Raw genomic sequence first — 11,972 nt, forward strand, 5'->3', positions numbered from 1 at the left:
CAAACTAAAAAAATATTTATAGAAAAACCATACTTTTATTATTTTTATGCTAGTGAGAACCAAAACAATATGGAAATGAATGAGGGAAAACTGCATCCTACCACGTGATTTCCCGGCCAATAAAAATGTAGCGTTAATCGTTTAACGCAACCTTGTTGGAAGTCGCGTAAGAAGTATAACTTCAAAAGCAGACAAATGTTTTAAACAATGTTTTATAAAGGATACTTAATGAAAAAACCTCTATTGCACCGATCTTTCTTTAAGAGTGAGGAAATCTTTAGAAGTAATGCATCATTCTCGATTTTTGTATCCATTATATGAGAATAAATACTGCATTTTTCAATGAGACTGTTATTAACTGGAGGTTCATGAAAGGGATTGGATATATGTTCTGTAAAATAGGCTTTCTTTATAAAAGGTGAGGTTTTTTCGAGACAATTTTTAAACAATAGCAAGAATAGCTTTCAACAATAGCAAAAATGAAAAATTCCGAATTTTTCGTCAGTTTAAGGGATTCATTTGATGTTTTTTTTTTCCTCTTTGCTGTCTGTGGTTAACTTTAACAAGTCTCATCTGAAGTATATATTTACGTAATCATTATTGTTAGNCTTCTACTTGTTATATCTGATAAATTTTGTTAGTTAAAGTTAAATGTTCTCACAACGCAATTATTTTTTTTAAAAATCATTCTTGATTCCTTAAATATACTTTTTTTTCTCTATTCAAAAGTAAGATATAACAATTATATATGACGATAACCAACTATATTGCCTTTTGACTAATGGCTCTGTGACGTATTCTTGGTTATGCGTATGTAGGGCACTAATCATGCCACCTTTGAAGGTAAATTGATGTGAACTTTGTTTGTTCCGACATCACAATACCAGAAGGTATTCTGATACAATGATAAAACATAAAGAACTAATACATGATAGGATGGAGCGAAAACAAAAGTTTTGGATAACTGAAAAACACTACTTCTCAAAAGTTGTATATGGATTAGTATATCACTCGTAAATTTTTTCAGAATTTTTACGCATTATCCTCATTTTTAGCAAAAGTTTTAAAATTTCAAAATTTTTCAAAAAGCACCAAATGTTTGTAAATTTTTCAAATTTTCAAAACTTGTCAGATAAAAAACAAATTACCTCTCACATTTTATGTATTAAATATTACATTGCTAGTGACTTTTTTTCCAAAATTTTTCTACCCTACTTTCCTTCCCTGCAATGTTCTTGAAATTTAAAATTTTTACAATAATTTTCTGTATCATGGCGATACGTTACTGATTCATTTTAGAATAAAAAATATTCGCGTCAGAAGAAAACCGGCAAGGTAATTTCGTAAGTACTGTAAACATTAACCGAGAATAACAACGCTCTTTGCAAAAGAAAGTGAATGTAAATTTGGCATAGAACTTCCTTTCCTACATCGGAGAAGAATCACTGCTTTGATAAAACGAGAACATAATACAGACAATTTTAAAACTGCACCAAAAATAAATACCCATGTTTATGACTGAAGTTAACGTTTTCACAAGAGACACGGATCGACTTTTTGATATCGTTGAGTGCGTTCAGTGGCGTTTCAAGGGGGGTGTTCGTAATTTTCTGAAACTACTAAAAGAAATTCGAGTCTGTAATAAAGCACTATTATTTCCCTAATTTAGACTTTTTATTTAGACAACATTGTTTAGTTAAATTTTGATTTGATTTTTTAAGTTTAAGAACATAATGTCATATGGGTGGGAAGTAACACTTTGAGGTCCACTTTCACATTCATCAGATTTTGTTATGCTAGAAACGTTTTCTTCAACGGAAGTATCACATTTCTGTACAACAGAATAACTTACATTGGTACTAGATGCTGTCACCTCACTTATTTCAGGTCGTTATTTTTTTCTCAAAATAATTAAAAAATTTTAAATTCTTGCGCTTTGACACCCTAAAGATCCAAGAACAGCAAATATATATATATATTGGCACAGAGATATCCGCTATGCTATGATCTCAAAATTTCGAGCTGGAATGAATAACTTCGACGAGCACAGTATCTCCAATGGTACTGTTACTGATTTTTTCACTAGTCGAAATAGTGGCGACGACGGGTTCTGCGATTGAATTAACTTTTTGTTAAGACAAAACAAAACAGATTTAGCGACAAGCTCCGAAAGACAAGCGGCAGAGATAACTCTTAGTCTGGCTAACTTACTCCACTATACTCCGTTCACCCTTTTATATAATTTTTCACCACATCTCTTATATTCTCGAATTGTCTCTAAGACGACAGAACGTTTAGGATTCCAGAATCATCGCGTTAAGACCTCGCGAATGACAGCTAGTCTCGAAAACTATACTGGCAGGACAGAAATGAACCAGTCCGTAACAGTATCACGCGAATTTGGTTTCAAAAGTACAACCCTATAATGTGTAGTAAATGTTTTTACAGTATTCTGAGAAATACCAAAAGAAAAAAAAATGGCATGAGGCAAATAAAAATATATAGTCTTAAAAAATAATAGCTACTAAGCATAATTTCTACTAAAATTTTTATTTTTGCCATTTTGTCTGAGCTCAAGGGGGGTGTTCAAACCCCTAAACCCCTCCCTTGCGTACGCCACTGAGTGCATTCACCATGAACATTGCAGCCGTAAAAAAGTAAGGAAAGTTCATCTAAAGCGCAAGATTTTTTTCATGATTACCATACTGTAATATAGGTTCTACTAATTTACGAGTGTTTGAACAACTAATTAAAAATATGGAAAGATAAACAATGAATCTTGTTCTAAGCGAAGCATAAGTTTCCAAATTGCAGGAAAACGAGCGAAATTGAAAGATTTTTTTACAAAATAAGGCAAAAAAGTTCATTCTGAAAACTTCGAATTCGATGTCAGGAAAGTACCATAGTTCTCAGATTCTCCACCACCTTCAACCTCAGTCACACCCCATACCAGAATTAAACTTGGGACATTTCTTAGAATATGTGCCAGCTATGGCATTCAGAATAGACATGGTGCTGCCACGCGGTAGCATTATCACATGATTTACAGAGCGAAAACGAAGAAAGATGAAAAATGAAAGATGAAGTAATGCAATACAAAGATTATTTAATCATTATAGACAGAAGTAGAAAACTAAAACAAGATCTGTGGAATCAAGTAGCAGTATAGGAAATCAACTTCATGATAGTTATTTTGAAGGCAGAAGAAACAAAACGTTGGTCAAGAGGGAGGCAAAAGAGGGTCGTTCCCATGGCAGGTATAAAATATAACAATATGTATATCGACTATTCAAGAACTAGGAGCATATGCAACTTGGACACATCTTTTCACAAACTCCTTCAGTGTCTGATAGAAAGGAATCTATTTTGAATTGTCTATTAAGTGAGGCTTCTCAACTTACTGTAATTGATTTAACTGCGATAGAACTATGGTAAATATATGGAATAAGGTGTCATTTGTCTGTTTAAAAGGAGTTTGAAAAAGATCTGCAGTTGATGATAGGCGAGTTTCACTCAAATGTGCTATCACTAAGGCATAAAAATGAATTACTTGGACTGTATTACAGTGAGTCCTCAAGGATTTTCCAGACCAATTCGCAAGAGTTTGGTCATCTGCGAGCACCTTTCACTAATAAGTTTCAAGAGCTTGAAAAAAAATCGCTAGAAATTAGAGAATATGACATTTCAGATCTCTGTACAGATCAAAAGTATTTAATGAATATAAGCCAAAAAACAATTTCTGGTAAATGCCCACTAAGTTCGGTGTCATTAAGCCTTGAGAAACTTTCGAATGCAAGATAATCAAACTATCTCAAACAAAGTGCTTTGAGTTTACTTAAGTAACTCAGATCCATCGACCAATTTAACGGAATTAGCTTCCTTTCATATGAAAATGTACGTTGTAACATGATTTTATATCAAGTATAAATCAATCATCAATGCTACAATTTTGAAGTTATGGTAAACTCTTTTGTTTTCTCTCTCTTGTTTACTTTTAGTTGCAATTTTATAAGCGTCACATTAGTATTATTTATATGAAAAAAGCTAAAAAAAACTCTACTAACCGTTACTGAGTAGAGAGAAAAATGAACTAGAAATATTTCAAAACAATTCATAAGTAATATTTTAGTAACTATGCAACATTTGCAATGCTTTTATTTTGCTCTGACAATGTTTAAAAATTCTGTAATTTGTTAATGTTTTGTAAATTTTGCAAAATTTTATAATTTTCGAAAAATTTTATAAGTTTTGAAAAATTGTATAATTTTTGGAAAGCTTCATAATTTTTGCAGCTATTGCAAGAAGTGAAAATATTGCTGAAAAATTCTGAAACAATTCACAAGTAATATTTTGTTTAATACACAACTTTTGAGTGTTAAATTGGTTTCATATGAAAACTTTCAAAAATTTAAAAAAATTGGCTATTTTTTCAAAAGATTTTCAAAATTTTAAAGTTTTTGAGAGGAATTAAAATGGTGCAAAACAATTCTAAGAAGTAACCACGAGTGATATACTAGTTCATAGATAACTTCTAGAAGATAGATAGTTCATAGTTCATAGATAACTTCTCATAGATAACTCTCCACCCTAATACATAATGTTCACTATTTCATCATTTTTAAAGACCTGGCAGGATGCCTGAAGGTATCAATGAAAGTGAAGAGGCACCAGCCTTTGTTAAGGTGAAAAAGGGACCAGATATTGAACATGGTCAAATCGCCTGAATTTGTCTGGTACAACAGACATGAAATTTAAATAAAGATCCCACTACGAGACTAATTTTCGCGATACTGATTTCAAAGTTTATTTTTAAATATTAGCAAAATAATAATAATATACTGATGTTAACAGAATTAATAATAATATTAGAAATTACAATAAGAAAAGAATTACTCATAACTATAACTTTTGTGAACATAAGAAACAAAATTATTACTCAACTGATCACCTCACTATAGTAAAAACAAAAAATAGTGAACAAACCTTCAGCTATTACAAGTGTCGTAGAAATTGGAGTATCTATATATATATTTCTCTTACACGGCACCAAAAAAAAGCCTCATTACAACTCCCCGAATGGCAACGTTAGAAAATCGACCAATGATTGCTGCTAAAAATGTCACATGGCAAATCTAGATGTTTTTGTGGCTCAACATATAGCGCTTTTAAAAACGGAAACAATAACCAGAGTGAGCATTATCAGGTTGTTTAATTCAGATTCATGCCCTAAAAACATGAGGGAAAAATATACTTGAGGCGAAATTGCGCGAAATTGGCGAAATTGGCGAAATTGGCGACCTATGTCCGGCGCTATTCCTGTTGCGCGAAACATTGTGATAACAGGAATGGCTGCCAAAACATAATGTTATTTCAATAAAACATTGGAAAATTTAAACAAAACATCGGCCAAAGCTTGCAATAAACCCAATATAAGCAAAATTAATAAACCCAATAAAAAGATTTTGAATCGAAGCAAAAATTAATGGAGTAGGAGCAGAAAGAAAAGGAAGAAAACAACTAACTTCTTTATTAAGCTTGAATATTCTCAGATTTAGGTGCACAGAATTATCTAATAACAGTTGGATACTGTCTAAATTTATCATGAATAGAATCTGTGTACTTCCATCGCCACATAAATTTGATGAAATACGAATCAAAAATGGCGTCTGTAATACCGGACTAGCGGTGACATTTTTTTCTTAAATCCCTTTTTATGACTGCCCACATACTTTTGATCTTAGTGACCAGATTCAAAAGTAACCTTACCAGCCGGTATTCAACGTAGAACTAACGTACCTCTGAAATTACATATACCGTTGAACATTTAAAAATAACGCAAAAATCTAAACCAATCAGAATCACGATTGGGTTTCAACATCGCCCAGCTTGGCGATCAACTGCGATCACAGCTTGGCGAGAATCAAGGGGCACCCTCAAATATAGTCTACCCAAAACATGATAATATTTAATTTAAACTCAATTAGGAATTAATTAATTAATTGAAGTGAGAATGCTTTAAAAGGCCGCTGTTGAATTGATATTTTTCTACTGGGAGCTACCTAAACGTCTAAAAAACGTCTAAGTGTTTGAATGCATTGAATTTTATTATATTTCGCGTTTATTTATGCATTGAATTTTCACGCTTTAAAATGCAGAATATTAGTGAAGCTGTATACGAAATGCTGCCACGGTGGAAAAATTAATTTGCCTACACTAATGGACATTCCCGAGTTGCTGCAAAAATTATTATTATTTTATTATGAGGGTTATTATCTCACAAGCGAAAGTTAGGGTTTAAAGTTTATATTTTTAAATAATAAAATTTTTTCACCATGTACAATATAAATAGCTAATATACTTTTTTAAAAGCCAATAAGAACATTGGTAGAATTCTTCTACATAAGTACAATACTATGTCTTTGATGATAAAATACTATGTCTTTGATGATAATATACTATGTCTTTGTGCTAGAACATTGTGTTCATTGGCGAGCGAGCGCAGCGATCCATGGTTCACGGCGTGAACCACATAGGATTGCGTAGCAATTCTCGGGGGTTGGCGAGCGTTAGCGAGCAGGGGGCGAAGTCTCCTAGTATTAAAAATAATGCAATAAGAATGTAATAAAGCCATTTTTTTATGTCTGAATAAAATCTGCGGCAACTTCGAAAAGAACTTATTTTTTCTTTATTAGTATAATGACTCAACTTACCTTCTATTCCTAATACTTCCTTGCAAGTGAAAGGAACACCTAAAAGAGGGGCCCGTTTTTTAATTTCTTCTGGAGATTTCGAGTCTTTTTCTAAGAATGTATCGATCTGCTTCGCTTCTTTGAGTGCACTTTCGTATCTGGCATCGGTGATTGCATTGATGATGGGCTGCACTTCTTGAGCTCTCTTATAATAAGATCGTATCACGTCTTCACATCTCAGCTGTAAAATGGTGCAGATTAATTGCCGTTATGATTTTTAAAAAAATTCATTGACTACAGTACCTTAATAGAATAGTTCAAAAGTTTTTTTTTTCAAAATTTGATCAAAAACTAATTCGTACTTAATAAATTCACTTTGCACTGATGATTTAATTCATAAACTGACGTCCATTCAATTCCTTCCATGCATGCAAGTGGAATTGAATGGAAGTTCAAACAGAATTGAGTCCCTCTTCTTTCCATGCAAGTAAAAGGAACACCTGAAAGAAGGGTATCTTTTTAAATTTCTTCTGGAGTTTTCGATTTTTTTTTAAAATTTATCTATTAGAATCGCTTCTTTGAGTGTACGTCCGTAGCCGGCATCGATGATTGCATTGATGATTGATTGCGCTTCTTGAACTCTCTTAAAATATGATCGCATCGCATCTGCACATTTCAATTGTAAAGTTGCGCATATTAATTGGAATTAATAATTTTTCTCATGGACTACTGTACTATAAATTAATGGTTTATAAAGTTTTTTTTAAAAAAATAATAATCATAAGCAAATTTGTGTACAATAAAATCGTTCTGTACTGATGATTCGTAAACTGGCTCCCATTTAATTGTTCAATGGGATTCAATAATATGCTAATTCTCTAGTTCGCTAATATTCAGTCTTTTTAATACTTCTATTCGTAGATTCATTATTTCGCTAATTTTTCAGTTTGCGTTGCTTCGCATATTTACGGATAGTAATCGACCAAGTTATTACGTGCCTTTATGAATGTTGAAGTACAGTGATTTCAAAAAAAAAAAAAACTAATAATAATAATAATGATAAGTTTGAGGAAATCAGTTCTATGAATTCTTCAAACACATTTTTATGATCCAAGAATAAATTTTATACATTTTAAGTTACTTCTAAACATTTTTTTTTCTTAAGCTTTTAACAAATTTTTTTTGAAACTGATCGCTTTTANCAGTTCTATGATTCTTCAAACACATTTTTATGATCCAAGAATAAATTTTATACATTTTAAGTTACTTCTAAACATTTTTTTTTCTTAAGCTTTTAACAAATTTTTTTTGAAACTGATCGCTTTTACTGTGATTCATTTGACCTAATGCATTGGAAACTTCAGTAATTTCAAAATTAAGATAATATCACACTGTTGGTGAATAGAAATGTTTCGTGATTTAAATAAATGTCTTGTTTCCTTTTTTTTAACTTCTTTATCTCGTAAGTTTAAAAACTTATTTGCTTTTTTTAATAGTTCTCGCTGCTAATGATGTAAATACTATATATTTTTCTTTAAATTTTTAAATAAAAATATCCTAAATTAGAAATAAAATGGGGTACCTGCAAGCAACATAGTGTGAGTATCTCGATCCTGATTGGTTGTAGAAACGTGGCGTTTGTTTACGTTAGCAACTGTTCTTTCCATTTTATTTCGTGAAAACCACATCCGTCAAGTATCGATTCTCTTAAGTGACACATTCTTTATTCTTTCATAAATATTTCAATTATTTTACTGTATATTTTTTACTTAACCCAAAGACAGGCACGAAGTCATGTAAACAAAATAATTATCCATCGAAGTTACTAGGAACACGAAGCAAAAATATATCATCGTTACAGTAAAATACATAAACAAATAATGAATCTAAGTTAAGTATAAGACGTAGGAGAGAAGGAACGTTATTTCAACCAACTCGTTGTGCGGTATGACGCTGCATTTAATTAAATTCACTTTAATTAACATTGTAACTTCTGTGGAGAAGTTAAGCTCCACTTTAATGAGCCATTTTCCTTGCAAACGATCAGCTGGCACTGACGTCTTAGGTCAAATGTGTGGGTATCCGTGATCTTCTTCTTGAAGTTCAAGTACCCAATTATAAAAGACGTAATCCTTTTAAACTTAATTTCTCCTTTTCAAACTTATAATGCATGTATTTCGAGCTAGTTGTTAAAATATTTTTTTTTCCAATGGCGGGCACTGAATTTGAATCTTTGCCTATACTATGCCAGAATTGTTGCTCATTTCGTGTTACCCAGTGGGCACCTGTGAACCAAAGTCACGGAGGCGAGCAACATTGCCCACGCCACACTGCCACAAACCCGTTTATAGGGTGGGCCTCATTCACACATCATACACACACGCAACAGAGGACAGCACAAAGAGAGAGAGAAACATCCATGCCCAGAGCGGGATTCGAACCCGCAGCCTATGGCCTCGCAGTCAAGCACGCTAACCGCTCGGCCATCTGGCCGGCAGTTGTTAAAATATGATTTTATGCAGTTTTTTAATAATAGTAATAAATGAAGAAAAAAAATCGTATGAATTATTACTTCTCTATTGCGAATTTTTTCAGCTAATTCTGTTGCAGACATGAAGAGTATTTTACCATCGTCAGTGGGTGGTAATGCCCTTTTTCGTCCCGCTATAATGCGATGAATTAAATACATGCTTCCAAATCGAAAAATAAAGCAACCTGAAAGACATCAAAATAAGAAAAAAAGTCATGCAGTAAAGTACGATTTAAATGATTTAGACTGTTGACTATATTGATGCGGCTAATCACATGGATGAAAAATGGTTATTTTTGTCACACTTAAAATGTAAAAAAAAAAGCTGAGCTCAGTTGCACGAGAAATTGTTTTCTTTTTCCAATATTTTATTTTGTAACCGTCACCCAAGCCGACCCAGTTTTAGATTTACGACTACTAATGTTCAGCTGCGTAGTGTTGAAATTTTCAACCCAAACCAGAAAACAAGGAAATTCCTGGATCAAGTATTGGTAGAAATTAGCCTTCATGGAGGGATTTTTAATGGAACTAACGCACATTTGCGCTACATGGAGAGGAAAACATCAAAAACGTTCAATGGTTAGACTAACGGCAAGGGCACTTAAACCCATGAGTCGTCTACCACTGAGGATATTTTATGTCATCATTGTGGTCGGTGCGAGCCGGGTGCGGAACTCGCATCGATCAAGCATTGATGAGATTCGAACCGGGTTCACCTTATTCGAAGGCGAACGCTTTATCTCCTGAGCCACCACGGCTCCTTTAAATATTTTCGAATAAATAGCCTTCTCAGAGGAGTTTTTTGTTTTGGGGGATAAAATTTTTTTTACAGTGTTTAGTGTATATGTTAAAAAATGCCTTATTTTTACCTAAAAATGACCTTTTAAAAAGCAAAAATAAAATAATAATGATTTTCATGGATAGTTTTATCAGTTTTTACACATAATTAAACAAAAAACTAGTTTTTATATTAATATTTAAACGAAAAATTGGCGAAACTAGTCTGATACCTTAATGATTATTGAACACTACTTAAATCATCATTTAGGACTATCTAACAAAATGAATTTAAACAAATACTACTTAAATCACTACTTACTTTAATACGCTTTTCACTACCGTAAACCGGGGCGAATCTACCCATTTTTTCAGTTTGTCAACTTTAAAATTGTCAAACTTTTGGAAATATTAAAGAAAAAAGACTTTTAATAGGTGTTTCGGAATCGCGATTTATCCCTCTTTAAAGCTGGGAAATCGATTTTAGAAAATATTAACAGTTACGCTGTTACTGTATATTTTTATAGAACTGCTGACAAATCTCTCGTATGGGGCGAGTCTACCCATTCTGGTAAAATGAATGTTAACATTGTAANTACTATCGCCAAATATATAACTATTAAATTGTTATTTTAGTTACTATATAGGATATTTATGAAGTAAAATTCATAACTTTATTATACATTCCATTTTTTTTATTCATGAAATAACACAAATAGAGTATTTGATCGATTATCAATTAATGATAAATTTATCAATGCAGAATTAAAATAATATACTCAAATTCATTTAAAATGACTTAATTTTAATATAAACAAAGTTTTAAATCATATTATTATGCTTTATTAAAACTAAATACGAATGGGTAGACTAGCCCCGCGAATTCTGGCTTTTTGTTTACAACAGCAAAACTTACATTCTTTTTGGATTTTTTCATATAAAATTAATGTAATCTTAGTCTTAGATAAGATTATCACTTACCCAAAGTGAAAATAGTAATAATAATAATATACTTACGGAGCACCAACTAAAAATTAGCTGATTTTCAATACAAATCTCTCAAAAGTCGTTTGAACAGGTCGTTTAAAAAGACACCAAATAAATAAAAACGGATCAAACTACTACAGCGCCATCTTCCTTAGAGTCTGAACTAAGTCCTCCGTCGGTAAAAATTTTTTTATTTGCAATTTAAAATAGTGAAAATTAAATAAAACTAAAATGGGTAGACTCGCCTCTGGATGGGTAGACTCGCCCCGGTTTACGGTACTTAAATTATTACTTCAAACAACCTAACAAAATGAGTAATAACTATGTTGACAATAGTTAAATTCTCGAGTTTATGGTGCCATATAAGAGAAATTCATTTCATTGAACGCATTAAGTTATAACTGAAGGAAAACTATATATATTTTTAAAAAAAAGGAAAATCATGAAAATATTTCTGTTCCCACTTTCTAATAATGTTAAACCGGACGCCCTATAGATAAACATATTACCTTTCAAATTAAGAATCCTTGTGAGAAAACAATTAAAATGGTTACCTGTCTGGTGAAAAATAATGCTTTAATATGCGATATAACTTGATGAAATGAGGGAGAGCGAATACTATTAATGATTTATTAGGTATAGGGTAAAAATAAATTCAAACATTCATTAATTTTAAAACAGAGAAAAATAAAAGCCAGAAAGTAATTTGTTGTTTTATCTGTTGGTATATTGGACGTTTATCTCGGATTGGGTTTTGATGAAATGCAAACTTGAAAATTTCACCATTATGACAAGAATTTAAAATACTTTTTTATGGATTTTGGAATTGAGGCAGCCCCTGGCACGAAATACGATTCTAATATGCTCCCATGATTACGAGGGGAAATAGAGTATATCGATCTCTGAAAAATTAACACTACTAAAATGGTAAATGATTATAACCTCTTCGTTCGAGGCTAGAAAGTATTAATTCTGCGTTGCATATATAT

The 11,972-nt window shown here is 32.0% G+C and overlaps 1 protein-coding gene across 1 annotated transcript in view; it reads right to left on the bottom strand.

The window, feature by feature from the left end:
• Positions 1-9,398, bottom strand: part of LOC107440293 (fatty-acid amide hydrolase 2-A-like) — a 24,869-nt gene extending 15,471 nt beyond the window's left edge. Inside the window, exons 1-2 of the mRNA XM_071179288.1 lie at positions 9,262-9,398; positions 6,711-6,930 (exon numbers count right to left, since the gene is read on the bottom strand). Of these exons, the coding sequence (XP_071035389.1) occupies positions 6,711-6,930; positions 9,262-9,378 (337 nt within the window). The 5' untranslated portion in view covers positions 9,379-9,398. The remainder of the gene's footprint in view (positions 1-6,710; positions 6,931-9,261) is intronic.
• Positions 9,399-11,972: the final 2,574 nt, after the last annotated feature.

This window comes from Parasteatoda tepidariorum, chromosome 3 (assembly GCF_043381705.1).
Source record: "Parasteatoda tepidariorum isolate YZ-2023 chromosome 3, CAS_Ptep_4.0, whole genome shotgun sequence".
In the NCBI taxonomy this organism is placed as follows: domain Eukaryota; kingdom Metazoa; phylum Arthropoda; class Arachnida; order Araneae; family Theridiidae; genus Parasteatoda; species Parasteatoda tepidariorum.